Source organism: Typopeltis vanoorti, chromosome 11, assembly GCF_054136105.1.
Source record: "Typopeltis vanoorti isolate ZY-2024b chromosome 11, IOZ_Tvanoo_1.0, whole genome shotgun sequence".
Taxonomy (NCBI): domain Eukaryota; kingdom Metazoa; phylum Arthropoda; class Arachnida; order Uropygi; family Thelyphonidae; genus Typopeltis; species Typopeltis vanoorti.
Window position 1 is genome coordinate 133,964,887 of NC_143559.1, and position 22,265 is coordinate 133,987,151.

The 22,265-nt window shown below is 37.1% G+C and overlaps 1 protein-coding gene across 1 annotated transcript in view; it reads left to right on the forward strand.

Annotated features, from left to right (window-relative positions):
- Positions 1 to 22,265, forward strand: part of psidin (phagocyte signaling impaired) — a 321,893-nt gene that overhangs the window by 136,252 nt on the left and 163,376 nt on the right. The window contains exon 9 of the mRNA XM_090399962.1: positions 17,953 to 18,131. Within this exon, the coding sequence (XP_090256088.1) occupies positions 17,953 to 18,131 (179 nt within the window). The remainder of the gene's footprint in view (positions 1 to 17,952; positions 18,132 to 22,265) is intronic.

The window sequence follows — 22,265 nt, forward strand, 5'->3', positions numbered from 1 at the left end:
GACCAAGATATAGGTGGAGACTGATACGGTACAAAGTGCCTTAGATGACAGAAATATAAGATCTGATGATGTTGGAGTCTTGACAAGTAACAGACTGATTTTGAGGAAAATTGTAGATAGGAAGTTAGTAATGATGTAAATTTTTCATTTAGTACTATCATATCCTGTACACCCCTTGAATGTGCATGGCAGGAGTTTGATGATGATGATGCAATACATAGTTTATTTAAGTTGTAAGTTAGCATTAGAAATGAAAGAAATACAGGAAGATAGTTTGATGTAAAATCATGTGTAAGACAAGCATGCAAACATTACTCTTATTCATCATCTACATTTATTGCATTAGGGAAAAAATTGTCATTAAACCTGATATTATTTCTATTATGTGACATCTCCAATGAGTCCAAAGACTCATCATGGGAGGGCATACTACTCCACTACAACTCGCCATCTCTCGTACTGAATCCACCCAACTAAACACACTATTACCATCAGCAGAGAGTGTCATCTTCTGCTCAACAGCAACCACTACCAATAACATATATTGTCTCTGTTTTGTCATGTCTGATTTACCTGTATGCATGATGAAAAACCAAAGTTTCTTGGAGGGGGAAATACATCTTCCATGAGATCAGCTATCTCACCTTCAACTGAAAAAGCCCATATGAAGATTCCTCTCATTACAACAGAGGAATTGGAAATATAAACTTAGCACTTTGCTTTATGCTTTATGAGAACCTGTAGAACAAATAAAATATTCAGCTATTTAGGCTCAATTTTTAGTGAAGATGGGAAATTAAATATGGAAATAGCTGACATAATAAGCAGAGCTGTATGGTTGGGAGCCAGTTGAATAAATTTATGTGAAATAAGAGAAAAAGTGGCCAAAACACTAAACTTGCAGTATACAAGACTGTGTTCAAACCACTTTTAATTTATTGATCTTAGTGTTGAGTTCAGAGAGAGAGAGAGAGATAAAGCAAGAAGCCAAGAGACTTGTGTAGTTGAAGACCATGGCATATCAAGATCTTTATGATCAATTAGAAACAAAGGAAGGACAGAGAAAAATTTATCAATTGGCAAAATGTAGAAATAAGGCATCAAAGGACATCCTATATGTGAAGCAGATCAAAGACTCTGAAGGAAGAGAATTAAGGAGGGATGTGGATATAAGAAACAGATGGAGAATAGATGGAGAAAAATTTTAGTAATAGTAAACTAAAGTTTTTATTCAAACATGGTAGTTGTCTCCATAATTTCCAAAAATGCAGATGGAGAATATACTTTGAAGGACTTTTGAATGAGGAAAATGCAAGGACTCACTCAGAAGATGGGCAGCCTTATGAGGGGATGGTGCAGAACATCAGTAGAGTGGAAGTGAAGGAGGCCATGAAGAGGATGAAGAATGAAAAATCGGTGGGCCCTGACAGGATCCCAGTGGAGGCATGGAAGGCACTGGGGGGAAAGAGGAGTGGGACCTGTTCATAAAGGTTTGCTAACAGGAAAATATATACTCGAGGAGTGGAGGGAAAGTACTCTTGTCCCCATCTACAAGGGTAAAGGAGATGCACAAGACTGTAAGAATTACAGAGGAATAAACTAGAAAGGGTTCTTGATGGAAGATTGAGGACGGAGGTAGAGATTGCAAAGGAGCAATTTGGCTTCATGCCTGGTCAATCAACAACAGGTGCTATCTTTGGGTTTCAGCAGACAATGGAAAAGTTTCAAGAGAAACAAAGGGAGTGACATTTGGTGTTTATTGATCTGGAGAAAGCATATGATAGAGTGCCAAAGCAAGAAATCTGGAGGTGTCTGACGGAGAAGAAGGTACCGGAAATGTAAGGTTGGTGCAGGAGATGTACAGAAATGTGAAGACAATAGTTCAGACCTGCCAGGGAGAGACAGAAAGTTTTCAAGTGACAGTTGGCTTGCATCAAGGTCAGCATTAAGTCTGTTCCTGTTTAATATTGTGATGGAGAAGGTGAGAGAAGATGCACCTTAGACAATGTTGTATGCAGATGACATCTTGCTGTGTGCAGAATCAAGAGAAGTGGTAGCTAAACTGGAAAGATGAAGGAAAGTACTGGAAGAGAGAGGTATGAGACTGAGCAGAAGTAAGACCGAGTATATGTGTTGCAAAGTGGATGGCAGCCAGGAGACAGATTTGGAGCTGGAAGAAAATGTCATCAGGAAGGTTAGGGACTTTAGATACTTAGGTTCAACAGTGGAAGAGGATGGAGAGGCTGAGAAGGAAGTGAGATGGAGGAACTGGAGAGAGAGATGGCTGGAGTGCTATGCGATAAGAGGATGCCAATCAATCTAAAAGGCAAAATCTATAGGACAGTAGTGAGACCAGCTATGACATATGCTATGGAGACTGTGGCCCTGAGGAAAAATAACATCAGCAGGAGGTAGCAGAGAAGAGAATGCTTAGGTGGATGTGTGGTGTGACCAGAAAGGATCATTCAGAAATAAATGACTATATGAGGGGAACAGTGAAAGTTACAAATTTAGGAGCAAAGATACAGGAGACAAGGTTGAGATGGTTTTGGTCATGTGATGAGGAGGGAGGACAAATATGTGGGAAGAAAGGTCATTCAGATGGATGTGGAAGAGGAAGAGGAAGTATGGGTGGCCAAAGAAGAGATGGAAGGAGCTGGTGGAGGAGGACTTGAGGATGAAGAACTTGGATGTGGTTACAGCCCAAGACAGGAGGATGTGGAGGACTTTCGCCAAAAACAGCAACCCTACTTAAGTGGGAAAAGCTGCAGAAAAAGAGTGTTGGGTTAGAAATAAAGCACTTGTTCGAATATTACAGAAGATAGGAAAGTTTGAGAAAAATTGTTTGCATTCAAGACTTTGTTACCAGAACTAATCTCAGGTGGTATGGTTATTTAAACGGAATGAGAGAAGAAAAGTTAGAAACATCGAAGACATTATCTGCTTCCTGAATGGAAAACCTGTAGAGCAAGTAAAACATTTCAGCAACTAGGAACAATTTTTAGTGAAAATGGCAAATTAAATATGGAAATAGACAACAGAATTAGCAAAGCTAGAATGGTAGGAAGTCAGCTGAATAAATTTATATGGAACAAGAGAGAAGTTAGTCAAAACAATACAAGACAGTGTTGGAATTTTTTCCCATTTGGTTAGACTATAATAAATTTAGTTTAATCCTTTATCCAAGTGTAAGCAAACAAAGTTTGCACCTGAAGTATCTTCAGGACCGAGGCAACTCATGGTAAAGGTGGACCAAGCTCTCATCACTCCTTGTCTTAGTATCTCCCATATCCCATAATGCAAAACACATCTCCTTGCAGACATGTACAGAGGCTGTTCAATAAGGTATAAGACTATATTTATACAGAAAACAGATTACCTTTAAAAGATATATTTCGATGATTACACCACATTTTTTTATTCATCATCATCATCAAATTCCTGCCACGTACCCTCAAGGGGTGTACAGGATATGATAGTACTACATGAAAAAAAAATTACATCATTACTAACTTCCTATCTACAATTTTCCTCCAAATCAGTCTGTTACTTGTCAAGGCTTCAACATTATCAGATCTTATATTTCTATCATCTAAGGCACTTTGTACCGTATCAATACACCTATATCTTGGTCTTCCTCTGGGTCATTTTCCTGCCAACCTGGCAGAGAACACCCACCTTGCTAATCTTTCTTCGCCCATTCTGTTTAAGTGACCATACCACCTGAGATTAGCTCTGCTAATGCATTCTTGGATGTTGACAATGTCAAGTTCTTTCCTAATATCCTCGTTTTTAATATGATATTGCCATTGATGCCATCTGTTCACGCCTATAATCTTTCTCAGGACTCTCATATCAGCGGTCTCTAGTCTTTGGTCAAGTGTTTTACTTCTGACCCAGCTCTCAGATCCATAAGTTAAAACTGGTTTGAACACTCTCTTGTATACAGCTAATTTAGTGTTCTGACTAATTTCTCTCTTATTCCATATGAATTTATTCAATTGACTTCCTACCATACCAGCTTTGCTGATTCTGTTGTCTATTTCTATATTTAATTTACCATCTTCAGTAAAAATCGTGCCTAAGTAGCTGAAATGTTTCACTTGTTCCACAGGTTCTCCATTCACAACACAGTTGACATTTTCAATGATTCTGCCTATTTTCATTGTCTTTGTCTTTTTATTGCTGACCTTCATGCCATATCTAGTACAACAGCTATTCAATTTAGTCAGAGAATCTTGCAACAGTTATATAAAAAAATTTAAATAAGCTGCTAATATGCTAAAAAACCCAACCCAATGCAATAAAAATCGAGGTTTAATTCTCCAAGTGTGGTCAGCTCTAATAAAAAATCTACCTCAATCTGAGCTCGGACTGTATGAACGAGAACAAGAACACGTGACATCGTCCAGTATTGTTCAACTTCAATAACGTTATACATCTGCATTCTGTTATTTGAGTTTTATGAATAGCCAGACGGTTATGATTTGTATTTATTAATTCTCTTGTTTAAACTTTAAGTTATACTATTTACCCCCTGAAGATATAAATCCTACGATTTACGAAACTTGTTCAGAACTATTGTTTCAGTGTTTTATATAACTGAATAATAAAAAAATGACTTCTCTGGCTAATTGGTTCAAAAGATATATTTCGGTGAGTGCTTTTGGCATAAAGTTATACAACTAGAGAAACTACACATTAAACATCTCAACTTCATTAATCGTCTAATTTTCCTCATCCGATGCAGAGATAACGAAGTCATCCCGAAATTCATCAAAATCAAACGCATATTCCACACAAACAAGTCCTCCCGAATTTATCAAAAAATGGAACTAGCTTTTCTAAGAGAAAGAATTACAGTCACTAGAGCTGAATTAGCAATAATTAGTAATAATACTTTTTCTCTTCATAATGAATTGGCCACATCTCTTCCATCCTACCTATGGAACAACATCGATAGTGTTACATTTAACAAAGCAATAGCGATCTCAGAACAGAAGAAACATACATTAATTCATAAGTTCAACGTACTCCTTCAGAAGAAGGAAATACATAAAAAACAACTAGATCATTCAAAAGTAGTTATTAATCTTTCTTCGAGAGTCCTATCAAAAGAGGAGAATAATCTTTTACTTAAGGGTTTTAACTTCACCTTAACCTCACGTTTCCTTTCAAAAATTGATATCCTAGCACAAATAGAAAAAGGAATTAGAAATCTACCGGACAACATGGCAGATCTTATCCGTATAGAAAGTACAGCTTTACTATTATAAAGCAGATTACCTCGTAGGAATCTACCTTACAATGAATACGTTTGCCTTAAAAAGTTAAAGGATGACAAAAATATTGTCATAATAAATGCGGATAAAGGCAACGCAACTGTCGTTTTAAATACTACAGAATATGATAACAAAATGAAAAGTCTCCTGGATGATATCAACACCTACAAACCCATAGACAGAGACCCGACTTGGCCTACACATGAAAAAACAAATGATCTAATAAAAAAAGTGCCTCTCTGGATGGAAGAACTTAAAAAATACTTACAATCAAAACATCCTTTGATACCAAGAATATATGTTGTTCCAAAGATCCATAAGACAGATATACCTTTAGGACCAATAGTAGATGGAAGAGATTCACCGACTTCCAACTTGGCGAAATACCTCACCAACACGATCTCACAATATATAGGAAAAACATCTTCTTCCTTCATAAAAAATAGTAAACATTTCATAGAAAAAGTGAAAGATATACATATTGGTCCAACAGACATCTTAGCAAGTCTCTACATTATCAGCTTGTTTACAAACGTCCTGAGACAAAAAATTTTGAATCTCCTAGAAGACCTCTTCCCTCCTGACATCTTGAATCTTTTTAAACATTGTATAAACAATACTTTTTTCACCTATATAAAGATAGAATCTGGGAACAAAAAGAAGGACTGGCCATGGGTTCATCATTATCACCGGTATTAGCAAACCTATTTATGGAAAAATTTGAAAACAATACTCTTAAGAATTACTATAAAAAACGAAAAATATGGCTACGCTATGTGGACGATATTTTCATCATATTCAGTGGAACAACAGATGAACTTATCAATTTCAAAGATTATCTCAACAATTTGCACAACACCATAAAATTCACTTTAGAACAAGAAAAAAAATAAAAAACTTCCTTTTCTGGATATTCTATTAGAAGTTAATGAAGAAAGTAAACTCTCCTTCTCAGTATATAGGAAGCCGACAAACACTGGAAGATTTCTAAATGCAACCTCACACCACCATCCTTCACAAAAAATAAGCTTAATTAAAACTCTTTGAGACAGAGCATACAATACTCTGAGACAGAGCATACAAATCTCCAGCACACAAGAAAGATGTAATGAAAAACTAAAATACTTAACACACATCCTCCAACAGAATGGATATGAAACAAAAACCATCAAGAGAATCCTTAAAATGCCTCTAGCTAACACCACAATAAAACAGGATTACAAAAACGCAATCTCGCTTCCTTATATCAAAAATGTTACAGATAAGCTAGCCAAATTAACGAACAAACACAACATAAAAGTGGCCTTCCTTCCTATGGAAAAAATCTCAAGATTCCCACATCCACCAAAACCACCTCATCATCCTCTTAAAAAACCAGGAGTCTACAAAATCCATTGCTCTTGCAGGATTTGCTACATAGGACAAACAGGAAGATCTGGAGAAATATGCATGGCTGAACACCAAAAAGACGTACAATACAAAAGAGAACAAAAAACGGGTCTTGCTTTCTGTACCACTTCCACTGGACACGATGTACTCTGGCAAAAAACGACAATGTCATACATAGAAAACAACAGTTATATAAGAAAATTTAAAGAAGCTGCTAATATGCTAAAAAACCCAACCCAATGCAATAAAAATCAAGGTTTAATTCTCCAAGTGTGGTCAGCTCTAATAAAAAATCTACCTCAATCTGAGCTCAGACTGTATGAACGAGAACAAGAACACGTGACATCGTCCAGTATTGTTCAACTTCAATAACGTTATATATCTGCATTCTGTTATTTGAATTTTATGAATAGCCAGACGGTTATGATTTGTATTTATTAATTCTCTTGTTTAAACTTTAAGTTATACTATTTACCCCCTGAAGATGTAAATCCTACAATTTACGAAATTTGTCGGGAACTATTATTTCAGTGTTTTATATAACTGAATAATAAAAAAAATGTGGCTAATCACCGAAATATATCTTTTCAACCAATTAGCCACAGAAGTCTACGCCTGAGATTACCTTTAATCATCATCATTTACATGGTCTTTTTCGAAGTAACTATCGTGAGACGCGATGCATTTGTCCCAACTTTGCATCCACTTCTTAAACATATGTGAAAGTCCGTTTTTTGAGAGTTCTTTCAAAACCACCTCCGCAGCTTTTACAAGTGCTTAGTTGCTTTCGAAATGTCGTCCTCTTAGTGGTTTCTCGAGCTGAGGAAACAGCCAGAAATCGCACAGTGTGAGATCAGGACTGTATAGAGGGTGTAGTAGGATATCTATGTTGTTCTTCTGCAAAGCATCCACTACACAAACATCAATATGTGGCCTTGCATTATTGTGGTGCAATAAGAAGCCATTCTTCAGCAATGGATGCTTCCTTTTGATGTGCTGTACCATTATCCGTAAAACATCTGCATAGTATGAGTCATTTACAGTATTCCCGGGTTCTACAGCATGTTGGTAAACAATGCCTTCGTAGTCAAAAAAACATTATGGTCATAACTTTACCAGCCGATTTTACAGTTTTTGCTTTCTTGGGGGCAGGCAAAGATGGATGCTTCCATTCACTGCTTTATTGTTTCATTGTTGGGTCAGAGTGATACAACCAAGCTTCAACTGCTGTAACGATGCGTTTTAAGAAGATGTCGCCTTCTTGTTCCAGTCTTTCTTTCCATTCTGTGCACACATCCACTCAATGCTGCATTTGCTCCAGTTGTCAAGAGTTTGGGAATCCATCGGCGCAAACACGTTTCAGTCCCAAATGTTCAGCCATGATTGAGTGAACACTTCCCACAGAAATATCAGGACAACATGCAGCTGGTGTACTGTAATTCTGCGATCCTCCTTGATGATAATCGCTGCTGTGTTGATCATTGTCTCTGTGATGGACGTTGAAGGTCTTCCCTCACGTTCAAGATCTTCTACATTTTGCCTTCCTTCCTTAAAAGTTTTATGCCAGCGAAAATCACTTGCCCTCGACATTGCTTCATCGTGGAAAGCTTCGCGTATCATGTTAAAAGTGTACGATGCTGATTAATCGCATAACGCTGTTCCAAGGACGCTTCCATTTCGACGACTGGTCGCAGTACGTAGGCGTACTGAAACAAGCTTGCATTTAGTCACGTGACACTCTGGCACATTAGCCCGTATACGCCATCTATCAACCTCTTTTGTTAATACAGCAACGTTTTTTTATTCCACAGATATTAATATTGTGATGAGTGGTTTCGCGACAGTAAAATTAGTCTTATTACTTATTGAACAGCCCTCGTATAATGCTATGCATTAAGGGAAGGGCTACTACCCAGACGGTTTCAACCTTTATTGAGGTCTTGTCACTGGGAGCCAGACCCAGAGGTGGTGATACCAAGTTGGAAGCAAGGAGATGTGCTTTGCATTATGGGATATGGGAGATACTGAGACAAGGAGTGATGAGAGCTTGGTCCACCTTTACCATGAGTTGCCTGAGGATATTTCAGGCACGAACTTTGTTTGCTTACACTTGGATAAAGGATTAAATTAAATTTATTATAGTCTAACCAAGTGGAATAAAACTTCCAACATCTTTCTCTAAATCTGGAGTAATTTAATAATAAGTTGAGACACCTTTTGGCAACTCGTATAGGTAAAGATGACTTCTCCATTGCTTCCACCTTGGTATCACCACGACTGGGTCTGGCTCCCACTGACAAGATCTCAATAAAGGTTGAGACTGTCTGGGTAGTGGCCCTTCCCTTAATGCATAGCATTATACATGTCCGCAAGGAGATATGCTTTGCATTATGGGATATGGGAGATACTAAGACAAGGATTGATGAGAGCTTGATCCACCTTTACCATGAGTTAGCTCAGTCCTGAAGATACTTTAGGCACAAACTTTGTTTGCTTACACTTGGATAAAGGATTAAACTAAATGTATTATAATACAAGACAGTGTTAAAACCAATTTTAACTTATGGATCTGAGAGCTGGGTTAGAAATAAAACACTTGACCAAAGACTGGAGACCACAGATATAAGAGTTCTGAGAAAGATGAAGGGAGTGAACAGATGGCATCAATGGCAATATCATATTAAAAAGAAAGAACTTGACATTGTTAGCCTTCAGGAATGTATTAGCAGAACTAATCTCAAGTGGTATGGTCACTTAAATAGAATGGAAGAGGAAAGATTCACAAAATAAGTGTTCTTTGCCAGGCTGGCAGGATAAGATCCAGAAGAAATCCAAGATGTAAGTGGTTTGATGTAGTAAAAAGTGCTTTAGAAGACAGAAATATAAGATCTGATAATATTGGATTTTTTAAAGATAACAGATTTAGAATTAATGTCTTTACTAACTTCCTGTCAACAAGAATTAGGATTCTTGTTGACAGGAAGTTAGTAATAATGTAACTTTTCATCTAGTACTGTCATAATATCCTTCCCCTGCAGGACATTTTACATGACAGGAATTTGATGATGCACTAGAACAATTATGATGCCAGACCTGATTTGAGACTCTTTTTTCTTGGAACCAAATGTTCACTTTGTTTGATGTAAGTCCCATTTGTTAAGCTACTTTGTGAAGTCCCATAATCACATTAACTTGTTCATGCTATGTAGTGGTAGGTACATGTTATGCTGACTGTGGGAATATTCACTTTTATCATATCCTGTTCGTGTAGGGTGGAGCCCATTTTTACAAAGTTTCTATGGCATGTTAATTCAACTTTCTCTGTAGAATTTTTTTTAAATTAGCATTTGTGAACTGTCTTAATGATATAAAACTTCTCAAATGTAATTCAAACTGCTTTCAAGTTTCATATACACTACCTGATCAAAATTATCTGGACACCCCCTCTGTAATTCGTAAACTGACGTCGAGATGTCACTACGGCCTAACTTTACCAGTATAGTAAAGGAGGCACGGAGCTGTATGTTGTTCAGTGATAAGAAGTATGAGCAGAATGGGTAGGTCAAGGGAGCTCAGTGACTTCGAATGTGGACTAGTTATTGGTTGCCACTTCAGTAAGAAATCTGTTAGAGAAATTTTGATCCTCCTCAGTTGCCCAAGTCAACAGTTGGTGATGTGATTGTGAAGTGGAAATGTGAAAGCACAACAAAACCGCAGTCGGGTAGACTGCGTTTAATGACAGATATGACCATCGAGCGTTGAAGAAGGTGGTTCATGGAAATTGCCAGACATTGAGTGAAACAATCACCTGGGAGTTCCGCAGTGCTAACTTTCCAGCCAGCACCATGACTGTGTGTCGAGAGTTAAGAGGAATGGGGTTCCATGATTGAGTAGCTGCCCATAAATCAAACATTTCTCCTGTGAACGCTAATCACCACCTGCAGTGGTGTAAAGAGTGGCGCCACTGGACGGTGGACAACTGGAAACGTGATTTGGAGTGATGAATCACGCTTTACCATGTGGCATTCCGATGTGAGGGTCTGGGTGTGGCGAATGTCTGGAGAACAATTCCTGGAAGCCTGTGTAGTGCCAACAGTGAAATTTGGAGGAGGAGGTGGCATTACAGTGTGGGGGTGTTTTTCATGGAATGGACTTGGCCCTCTCGTAACACTACACAGAAATCTAAATGCAGAAGGGTACAAGGGCATTTTGACTCATTGCATACCGTCTACAGTAGAAGAGCAATTCGGTGATGACTGTTGTCTGTATCAGCATGACAATGCTACCTGCCATAAAGCAAGGGTCTGTGAGGGAATGGTTTGTGAACAATAACGTTCCAGAAATGGACTGGCCGATCCAGAGCTCTTACCTGAATCCCATAAAACCCCTTTGTAATGAATTAGAATGCCGACTTCGCTCCAGATCCCAACGACCCACATCACAAACTGCTCTGGCTGCAGCTCTTCAGGAAGAATGGGCTGCCATTCCTCCAGAAATGTTCCAACACCTGGTAGGAAGTCTCCCCGGCAGAGTTGGAGCTGTCATAGAAGCAAAGGGTGGACCCACCCAGTATTAATCTCCACTACTGGAAAGTTTGTCACAGGGAAAGCCTGATTACAGTTTCGAATAGGTGTCTGGATACTTATGATCAGATAGTGTGTGTATATATATATAGATGCATACATATCATCTTTATTTGCTTTATGTAAATTGTTTACTTTTTTCATTATAAACAGGCATTAGCATGTATTTTATACAACTCAAAATTTGAAACAGGATGTTAAGAAGTATATTTATTTAGATACTATGTTTGGTGCTACAATAAAACTGTTTTGCTTGAGCGTATGTAGTATGTCTATGGGGAGGAATCTATTCTTAATTATGTAGGATCATTTTCATTTGAGTTGTATCTAATTATACCAATTGTTTCTAAATATAGCACATACTCGAGAAATGTTTCTGTGCTGTATTTTGTGATGCAATAAAACTTGTTTTTTCTTATGTCTGCAGTATGGTGACTGTTAAATAGATGTATTGAGTAAAAATCCATGTATTCTTGAATAAAATGAATCCTATTTATTATAAGAGGAGGGCTTCATCTGTTGATCTCCAACAAAATTCTCACATATGCAGGATGTTTGTTATTGATAAGATACAAGAGCTGCTGACACACACACAAATGCTGATCGGTTGAAAATTCCAGGGATTGCAAATTATTTATGTATACAATATAATAAAACATGGAAATAAGTAATGAACACAACAATTGTTCAAGATGATTTGCTGCTCCACACATATTCCTGTCATGTCTTGATGAATCATAATCAACATTATTAACTCACTGGATAATAATGTCATCCCTGTCATTATTTATTATTCAGGTATTTACTGAGCTGCTGTTTTCATTTTTAATTACAATTGCAATTTACAACTGCTGTTTATTGTTGGTTATTTTTTTATATTTTCCAGAAACAAATTTCCTTTCCTTATAAGTGTTTTTTAAATAGGAAAAGTTCTTGGCCTCAACCATAGATGGCAACACTATTGGCCAGACTTTTTTTTTTTCGTGAGTTGGTACATCTGTCATAAGTATCATCATCAAATTCATGACATTTACCTCAAGGTTACCGTCAAGGGGTGTACAGGATATGATAACACTACATGAAAAATTTACATCATTACTGAATTCCTATCTACAATTTTCCTCCAAATCGATCTATTACCTGTCAAGGCTTCAACACTCTCATATCTGTGGTCTGACTTTGGTCAAGTGTTTTACTTCTAACCCAGCTCTCAGATCCATAAGTCAAAACTAATGTGAACATTGGCCAACTATATCTTGGTCTTCCTCTGGGCCTTTTTCCTGCCAACCTGGCAGAGAACACTCGATTTGCTAATCTTCCTTCTCCCATTCTGTTTAAGTGACCATACCACTTGAGATTATCTCTGCAAACATATTCCTGGATGCTAACAATGCCAAGTTGTTTCCTAATATCCTCATTTTTAATATGATATTGCCATTGATGCCATCTGTTCATGCCCCTAATCTTTCTCGGGACTCTGTCGTCTTTAGTCTTTGGTCAAGTCTTTTACTTCTAACCCAGCTCTCAGATCCATAAGTCAGAACTGGTTTGAATACTGTCTTGTATACACCTAATTTAGTGTTTTGACCAATTTCTCTCTTATTCCATATAAATTTATTCAGTTGACTTCCTACCAAACCAGCTTTGTTGATCCTGTTGACTATGTCCATATTTAATATACAGTCTTCACTAAAAATTGTGCCTAAGTTGCGGAAATGTTTTACTTGTGCTCCATTCAAGATGCGGTTGATACTTTCAATGCTTCTGCTTATTTTCATTGTCTGTGGCTTGTTACTGCTGACTTTCGTACCATATCTATTACAACAGTTATTCAATTTAGTCAGGGAATCTTACAGACTTGTAGCCGATTTTTTTAGAAGTATACTATCATTGCATGAAGCATAGAGCTGACATTAACATCTCCAATTTTGATATCAGATTCAATACCACTTTCCTTCATTATGTGATCTATATAGATAATGAATAACAGAGGGGATACCTTGTCTTATGCCAGATTTAACATTAAACCATTTTCCTGCTTCTTTCAATTCTATCTGCTGACTTACAACTCAAATAAAGACTGTTGCTTGTTATAATGCCCCACTGACGCCATGCATTTATATTGTTTTGAATAGCTTCTCTCTTGGCACCTTGTCATATGCTTTTTCCTGATCTACAAAATTTAAATACAGATCTTTGTTATATTCCCATAATTTCTCAACTATTTGTCGTACAGTGAAAATCTGATCCTGGCAGCCTCTATTTGGCCTGAATCCAGTTTGCTCTTCACCAAACTTCTCTTTCACAATCCTTCTCAACCCTTTCTCAAGTATACTGGCATAAATCTTACCAGGAACGCTCATTAGAGAAATACCTCTCTAAGTCTCTCATTCAATTTTATTTCTCTTTTTATATATGGGTACTATGAGAGCTCTACTCCAATCATTTGGAATTCGTCATTCAGTCCAGGCTCTCTCAACTATGCACTGCAGCCAATGTAAACCTTTTATACCCCCATACTTGAGCATTTCTGGTCAAAATACATCTACTCTAGCTGCCTGTCCACATTTCAGACTTTTGATGGCTTTTTCTACTTCAAGTATGGATATGAATTCCAGTGTTTTTTATCACTGTGCTGTCATCACTGCAGTTTCATTTAGCAAATTTTCAAAGTAATTTCTCCATACCTCAAGGATATCTCTTTCTCCAGTTTTCATAACCCTTTTTGACCTCTAATTCCTTTTACAGCACTCTTTTCTCCATTTCTGAGCTTTTTCAACAACCTCCAGAATATTTTGCCACCTTCTTGATATTTATTTTCTATACTTCTACCAAAGTCTTCCTTTGACGTTTGTTTAGCTAGTTGTACACAGTGTTTAGCTTTCTTACATTTGTATCTCTATTCTCTAAGAGCACAAGCTGATTTATTTGCCAGGAACTTTTGATAGCTTTCTTCTTTTCCTTCACTGCCTCTTTAATTTCCTATGTCCACCAAGGAGTTCTGATTTTTCTATCCCTGCAGACAACCTGACCACATACCTCTGGCTGAATCAATTAGGGATTTTCTTCAAGGCTTGACACTGAATCTCCAAGGTTTGATTCCTGTTCTCAAATTCTTTTATTTTTTTTTTTGAATGATGTTTGTATATTTCAGCCTACAGTTAACATATGAGAGCTGCTCAACTTTTTTTCGCCTTAAAACTTTCTTACATGTTTTTCTTTTCAATATGATATTCAGTTTTATCCTACTCAAGACTAAATGGTGATTGCTTACAATTTCAAATCCTCTGTACACTCTGGTGTTCTGCACCAGAGAGAAAACATCACTATCAACAATGACATAGTTAATGAGACTTTTCTTATTCCTTGCATCTTCCCTCCATGTGAATTTTTTCCAAATTTTCCCAAAATATTTTTGTATGTCTGGCAATCATTTCTTACTCTGCTATTTAGATCCCCCAATTTTTCATTTCAAGAACCTTCTGTGGGACCATAGGCACAAATAAGGCCCACATCACTACTTGAAATTGCCGCCATTCAAGAAGAATAGCTTCGTATTTAGTGTTGAATACTATGGCTACTCCTTCTTTTCCTTGATTGTCATTGCTTGAATATAACATTTTGTATTTTTTTGCACAGGAAGATCTCGCCAGTTTTTGCCTTTTTTTTTTTGTTAAAGTCACCCCTATTATATTGATCTGGTACTTATCCAATTCCTTATTTGATTTCATCGACTAGCTCCAATTCTTTGCTATTCTGGCTTCTTATGTTAATAGTACCAATGTTGTATTTCGCTGTTTGCTCTGATTCCCTGGTAAAAACAACGTGAGCATTGTTTAACCGGGCGACTCCCCAGCCTGCATGAAATTCTGTCATGTTGTATTCTGTCATCATTTAATATTTTGGTTTAAGCCAATAAGAATACAATTTGGTCGGCTAAATCCCAAATTGTCAGCCCATCCTCATTCGTTCAGTATCCAGGTAGACACCTAACAGGGTGCAACACAACATTAGGTCAGAAGACCTGGTTGGTTCTCTGCATTCCTTTAAAGGCTATGTGGAGGTCTCTCAGTTATACAGCTTTAACCCAAGCATCCATGTGAAATTGCAAGTCATTCTATCAAGTAGTTTGTTTTATACAGCTGTCTGAAGCAAAAGTGTTGTCTATATCCCTTGAAATGGATAAAATTGAGTATTGTGCAGTTATAAAATTCTTTGTATAAGAAGGTTTATCACCAAAAGAAATTCATTCGAAGTTCATAAAAGTTTATGGACACTCTTTTCCTTCGTTTTCGACAATTAAGAAATGGCCTGCCTGGTTTAAACGTAGCTGTACCAGCCTTGAAGATGATCCACATGAAGAACATCCAAAATGTGTAAAAACAGCAGAATGGTCAAGTGTATGATATGGTATGGTATTGGATGACTGGCGAATCAACATGCATGAAATTGCTGAAACTATAGGCATTTCAAAAGAACGTAGGATATATTATTGCATGTGAAAAAGCTTTGCTCAAGATGGGTGCCTCGCTTGCTCACAGCAGATCAAAAATGCACTCGCACGAAAATCTCTGAACAGTGCTTGGAGCATTTTAACAAGAATAAAACTGATTTTGTGCATTGATGTATTACTATGGATGAGACTTAGATTCACCAGAATCCAAACAGTGGACAGAAACCGGTTGTTCAGTGCCAAAGAAGACAAAGTCATTTCCATGAGCAGGAAAGGTCATGGCATCAGTGTTTTGGGATGCCAAAAGCATTTTGTTTATTAATTATCTTGAAAAGGGTAAAACAATAACCAGGAAATATTATTCCTATTTTTAACCAGACTAGACGAAAAAATTCATGAGAAAAGACCTGGTTTGCAGATGGAAAAAAAAATCATCTTTCATCAGGACAGTGTATCTGCCCACAAAAGTGTTTTGGCAGTGGGAAAATTAAGGGATCTGCACTATGAATTGTTGGAACATCCTCCCTATTCCACAGATTTGGCTCCCTCTGACTTCTGTCTCTTCCCAAAACTAAAACTCTTCCTCACTGGTCAGCGTTTTTCTTCAAATCAAGAGGTGATTGCAGCCATAGAGGGGTATTTTGCAGATCTTGTTAGGCAAAGAACTTTTCAGACAACCCTCGTATGCCCATCATAAATGCCTACATTTAGATCTAGATTTTATAGGTTCAAATGTAATTCCTGCCACCTGAGCAACTTATTGGGCACACAAATATAATAACACATTTTAAATTATTAATAATTTATTTGCCAGTAATGAAATTATTTCTGTTCACAACTGCTCTTTCATGTCCTTGTATTTGCTATGTTCACTTGGCCCATTAATGTTGGTTCACATATTTACACCTTTTAGTAATTCAGATATACTAACCAACTATAGCATTCTCCTTAATTATTGTTTTTTAATATATCCTGAAACAAACACAGATTTGGTTACATTTCATGGTAACCCTAACCATGAAAAACTGCACCGGACAATGATGTCTCCTCCACTAAACTTCACAGTTGGCAGAACACATTCAGGTAGGTAGTGTTCTCTTATCATCTGCCAAACTCATACTCATCCATCCGACAGCCAGATGGTAAAGCATAATTTATCACTCCAGAAAATGTATTTTAACTTTTTTAAAGTCAATAATGGTAAGCTTTATACGTACACTCCACCCAACACTTGGCATTGCCCTTGTTATTAATAGGACAGAAGATTTTTTTGCTCCACTTACTTCAACATGTGGTGGTCCTTCTCTGTGATTGTGACATGCAAGGTCGCAGTTGTGCTATTGTTGCTTCTTGGTGTTTCCTCTTTGCAGTCATATCACTTTGGGGCAGCTGTAGCAACAGAGAAATTTCCTCAACTGAGCTGTTGCATAGGTGGTATCCTATGGTAATGCCACACTGAAAGTCATTCAGCTCTTTGGTGCTACTCATTTTACTATTAAAGTTTGTCTCTGAAGATTGCAAGATTGTTTGCTTGCTTTTATACCTATATGAGCCATGGTTGTGATGTACATAATATAATTGGGGCAGCTGTAGCAAGGGAGAAATTTCCTCAACTGAGCTGTTGCATAGGTGGCATCCTATGGTAGTGCCACACTAAAATAACTGTATCCAGTACTACAAAGGGGAGTGAGATCGAGATATTTTTGATCAGATAGTGTGTATAAAGGCTAATGACTACATTCAATTTTCCTTAGATATCCCATCATGCAAGCACCTGGTTTTGACCTTTCTTGGTCAAAAACCAGGTCTCATCAGTGGAAACCAAACCAATGGTTTAAAATTTAAAATCCTTAAAGGATTTATTATATCATTTGTGTATAATTAGTTTATTATCTTATGTTAAATAAATTTTCTGTAAATTTTTTTCATTCTCAAAGAAGAAGCTACCAAGTGTAACTAATTGAGAATTCATATATGTATACACAAGTAATAAAATGGTGTATCATCTTATTAAAATACAATTGTTCAGAATAGTTGTGGAAAGTTTTTTTCACTTGGTTACAGAGTAAATTATACTTGACAAGGAATCCTTGGATAGTAAACACTGCTCCTATAGAGAGAGAGAGAGAGAGAGAGCATAGATTTTTATAAGTATCTGTCACTTCTCATTCTATATATGTGTGTGTGTGTGTGTGTGTGTGTGTATATATATATATATTTATTATTATTATTTTTTTTATTGTAGTCTATCATTAGATCACCCTGTGGACTATACATTTGATATGGCTATAGACTTTATAGCATCCCTGGTTGAACAGCAAGATAAAAATTCTGATATGAGGAAATTAAGAGGACCATACTTAGCTCAGTTAGAACTCTTAAGGCGGCTTCTAGAAAGGAATGATCCTTTAGTATCCAGGATTGGTAAGCATAATTACCAAAATGATTTACTATCATTTGTGCTATGATTTTTGTTTAAATAGTGCTTGATAAGATGAACCAAAAATTATATTATTATTAGACACCTCCAGGGAGTGCTAAGACTTATCGAGGGAGGACACCTACTCTACATCTCTCCGTCTCCACCACTTGACCTCATTCACAAACCGCCTCATCTACTGTCCACCATCACCACTATTATTTTCACAGACAATCACAAACATCCATTCCCACGGCGGGATTCGAACCCGCAGCCTCTTGGCTGGAGAGCGGATACACTAACCGCTCGGACAACCAGGCTGGCCTGGTTGGTCGAGTGGTTAGTGTTTTAAAAACTAAAATCATAAATTGAATGTTTTTCAAGTATATATATAACATTGTTTAAAATTTATGCTCTTAAAAAGAATGGGACAGAAAGCATTTTGTTCATCATACTAAATACAAAGTTATAATATATTTTTATTTTATTTTATTTTGGTAGCATTGGGAACTGGTATTAAATGCTGTATTTTGATATGTAAATCTCAGATAAAAATTATTTAATATTTAAAGAAAAATAAAATTTTTTATAAATGATGAAATAATATACCAACCAAGGTGTGTTTGATTGATGTCCGGTTGGAAAGGCCTATCTAGGATGCATAACTAGTCTCATATGAGAGTGGCAGGGTATTTTCCCCCCTCCTGGAACACACCATAGCCTGAAATACATGCAGCTGACACACATATTATGATAGAAAGGCTTATATATTGGCTATTCTTGATTGCTATTTTTCAGGAAATTACAATATATACTGAATATTACTTATAATAACGTTTTGATATTTCTGATATTTTTGCAATTTTACATTGCCATCATCGGGGTTCACAGAACAATATTATGTGCATGCAAGTACTAACACTAGGTACATGAGGCTGAAGAAAGGCAACCAGAGTCAGGCCAAGTCTTAATGACCCCTCCCCCCCCTGCCCTTAGCTAAATTGGGTGGTCTTGGAAATTGGGCTGAGGATGAGTGCGTACCAAATTTGGGGCAGTTTCATGTACCCAAATTTGTTAAGGTTTGAAAAGTTTTTCAAGGCTGAGGCAGATTCCAGGAATCACCTTTCATATTTGTATTTGCTGCAGTGCAATAGAGTGGCCTTCTTACAGAGTATCCTGTGTTGGGTATCCAAAGCATTGTCAGCAAGTCCAGAATGGCTGTAATGGTGGAATTGGATTTAATCCACGTGCCCAGAAATTCTGATATCGGCTGTCCTGCCTATTTGGCCATACTAGGAGAGTTTGCAACTGCAAAGGACTTGGTAGGTCTCAATAATGTCGCTGGTCTTTGGTGGAGCAAATAAGGAATGCCAATTTGTATAAGTGGTTGTAAGGTCTTATTTCTTTAGGATTTTTTTATTTATTTTTTCTTGGATGCACTGTGGATATATGGAATGCTGATAGCTTTTGTGTAATCTCTGTCTTGAAGTGGGTAAGAGGAGGGGGAGTTGTTGTTACAGGGTTTGATATTTTTTGAATTTTGTGGTGGTTGTAGCTATTGGCTAAGAAAGTGTTGAGAATGTGGTCAAGTTCAGTAGTTAGCGTGCTGCTATCAAAACCGATTAATTTAGCCCTGTTATACAGAGTATTTATAATCCCATATTGTTGGGGGGGATGTAATTGCTAGGTGAATGTACACAAACTGGTCACTGAATTAGAAACTTTTATGCAGGTGTATGTAAATGTCACTTATGGAGTATATATGCAAAACACTTCGTCACATGCATCACCATGTTCTAGGCAATTATTTAAGAATGCTGCTGGTCAGTAATCATCAATAGTGTTGATCACAATGGAGAAAACAAAGGATCTTTTGAAATTTGATAAAGGGTACCTATTGTGTGTACCTGTCTGGCTGGAGCCACGATTTTGAAAACGGATATCTCAGGTGTTTAATCAGTAGAAAAATAACCTACATTGCTTGTCCAAGTGGGTTATTTTTCTACTGATTGCTGTGGTCCTAAGACGGTCTGCCAGGAACAAGATCACCATCATCTGAGAAGGTGATGTGTATGGACAAACGAAACTTCCTGTATGCAGCAATTAACAAAAGCATTTAATGAAGGATGTTCTTGACCCATATCTCATCAAACTATGCACAGGGAATTGAAGAGGATCAGTATTGGCAGTCGCATGTCTATACAGAAACTTCATCATCATCATCAAATTCCTGCCATGTACCCTCAAGGGGTGTACAGGATATGACAGTACTACATGAAAAAATTACATCATTTCTAACTTCCTATCTACAATTTTCCTCCAAATCAGTCTGTTACTTGTCAAGACTCCAACATTATCAGATCTTATATTTCTATCGTCTAAGGCACTTTGTACCGTATCAATCCACCTATATCTTGGTCTTCCTCTGGGTCGTTTTCCTGCCAACCTGGCAGAGAACACTTGTTTTGCTAATCTTTCCTCTCCCATTCTATTTAAGTGACCATACCATCTGAGATTAGCTCTGCTAACGCATTCCTGGATGCTGACAATGTCAAGTTCTTTCCTAATATCCTCATTTTTAATATGATATTGCCATTGATGCCATCTGTTCACGCCTATAATCTTTCTCAGGACTCTCATATATGCTGTCTCTAGTCTCAGTTGTTTTACTTCTGAGCCAGCTCTCAGATCCATAAGTTAAAATTGGTTTGAACACTGTCTTGTATACAGCTAATTTAGTGTTCCGACTAATTTCTTTCTTATTCCATATGAATTTATTCAATTGACTTCCCACGATACCAGCTTTGCTGATTCTGTTGTCTATTTCTATATTTAGTTTACCATCTTCAGTAAAAATTGTGCCTAAGTAGCTGAAATGTTTTACTTGTTCCACAGGTTCTCCATTCACAACACAGTTGACATTTTCAATGATTCTGCCTATTTTCATTGTCTTTGTCTTTTTATTGCTGACCTTCATACCATATCTATTACAACAGCTATTCAATTTAGTCAGAGAATCTTGCAGATTTGTAGCGGATTTATTTAGAAGTATAACATCATCCGCATAAAGCAAAGAGCTGACATTAACATCTCCAATTTTGATATCAGGTTTAATACCACATTCCTTCATAATGTGATCCATATAGATAATGAATAACAGAGGGGATAATGTACATACTTGTCTCACACAAGATTTAACATTAAACCATCTTCCTGTACTTCCTTCAATTCTAACTGCTGACTCACAACTCAAATAAAGACTAAGTATTGCTTGATATAATGCCCCATTGACACCATATAACTGTGGCATTTTGAATAGCTTCTCTCTTGGCACCTTGTCATATGCCTTTTCCAAATCGACAAAACTTAAATACAGATCTTTGTTATATTCCCATGCTTTCTCGACTATTTGTCGTAAAGTGAAGATCTGATCCTGACAGCCTCTATTTGGCCTGAATCCAGCTTGTTCTTCACCAAGCTTTTCTTCCACAATTCTTCTCAACCGTTTCTCAAGTATACTTGTATAGATCTTGCCAGGAACACTCAGTAGGGAAATACCTCTGTAATTCTCACATTGTTTTATTTCCTTTTTTATATATGGGTACTATGAGAGCTCTACTCCAATCATCGGGAATTCGTCCCTCTGTCCAGGCTTTCTGAACTATGCAGTGCAGCCACTGTAAGACTCTTATACCACCATACTTCAGCATTTCTGGTCGAATATCATCTACTCCTGCTGCCTTTCCACATTTCAAGCCTTTGATGGCTTTTTCTACTTCAAGTATGGATATGTATTCCTGACTGCATGCCTGGTCAGTGTTTTTTATCACTGTGCTGTCATCACTGCTTGTTTCATTTAGCAGTTTTTCAAAGTAATTACTCCATACTTCAAGGATATCTTTTTCTCCTGTTTTCATTTCACCTTTATCATCTCTAATTCCTTTTACAGCACTCTTTCCTCCATTCCTAAGCTTCTTCAACAACCTCCAGAATATTTTGCCACCTTCTAGATATTTATTTTCTATATTCTTGCCAAAGTCCTCCCATGACTTTTGTTTAGCTAGTTTTACACTGTTTAGCTTTCTTACATTTGTCTCTGTATTCTGTAAGAGTAAAAGCTGACTTATTTGCCAGGAACT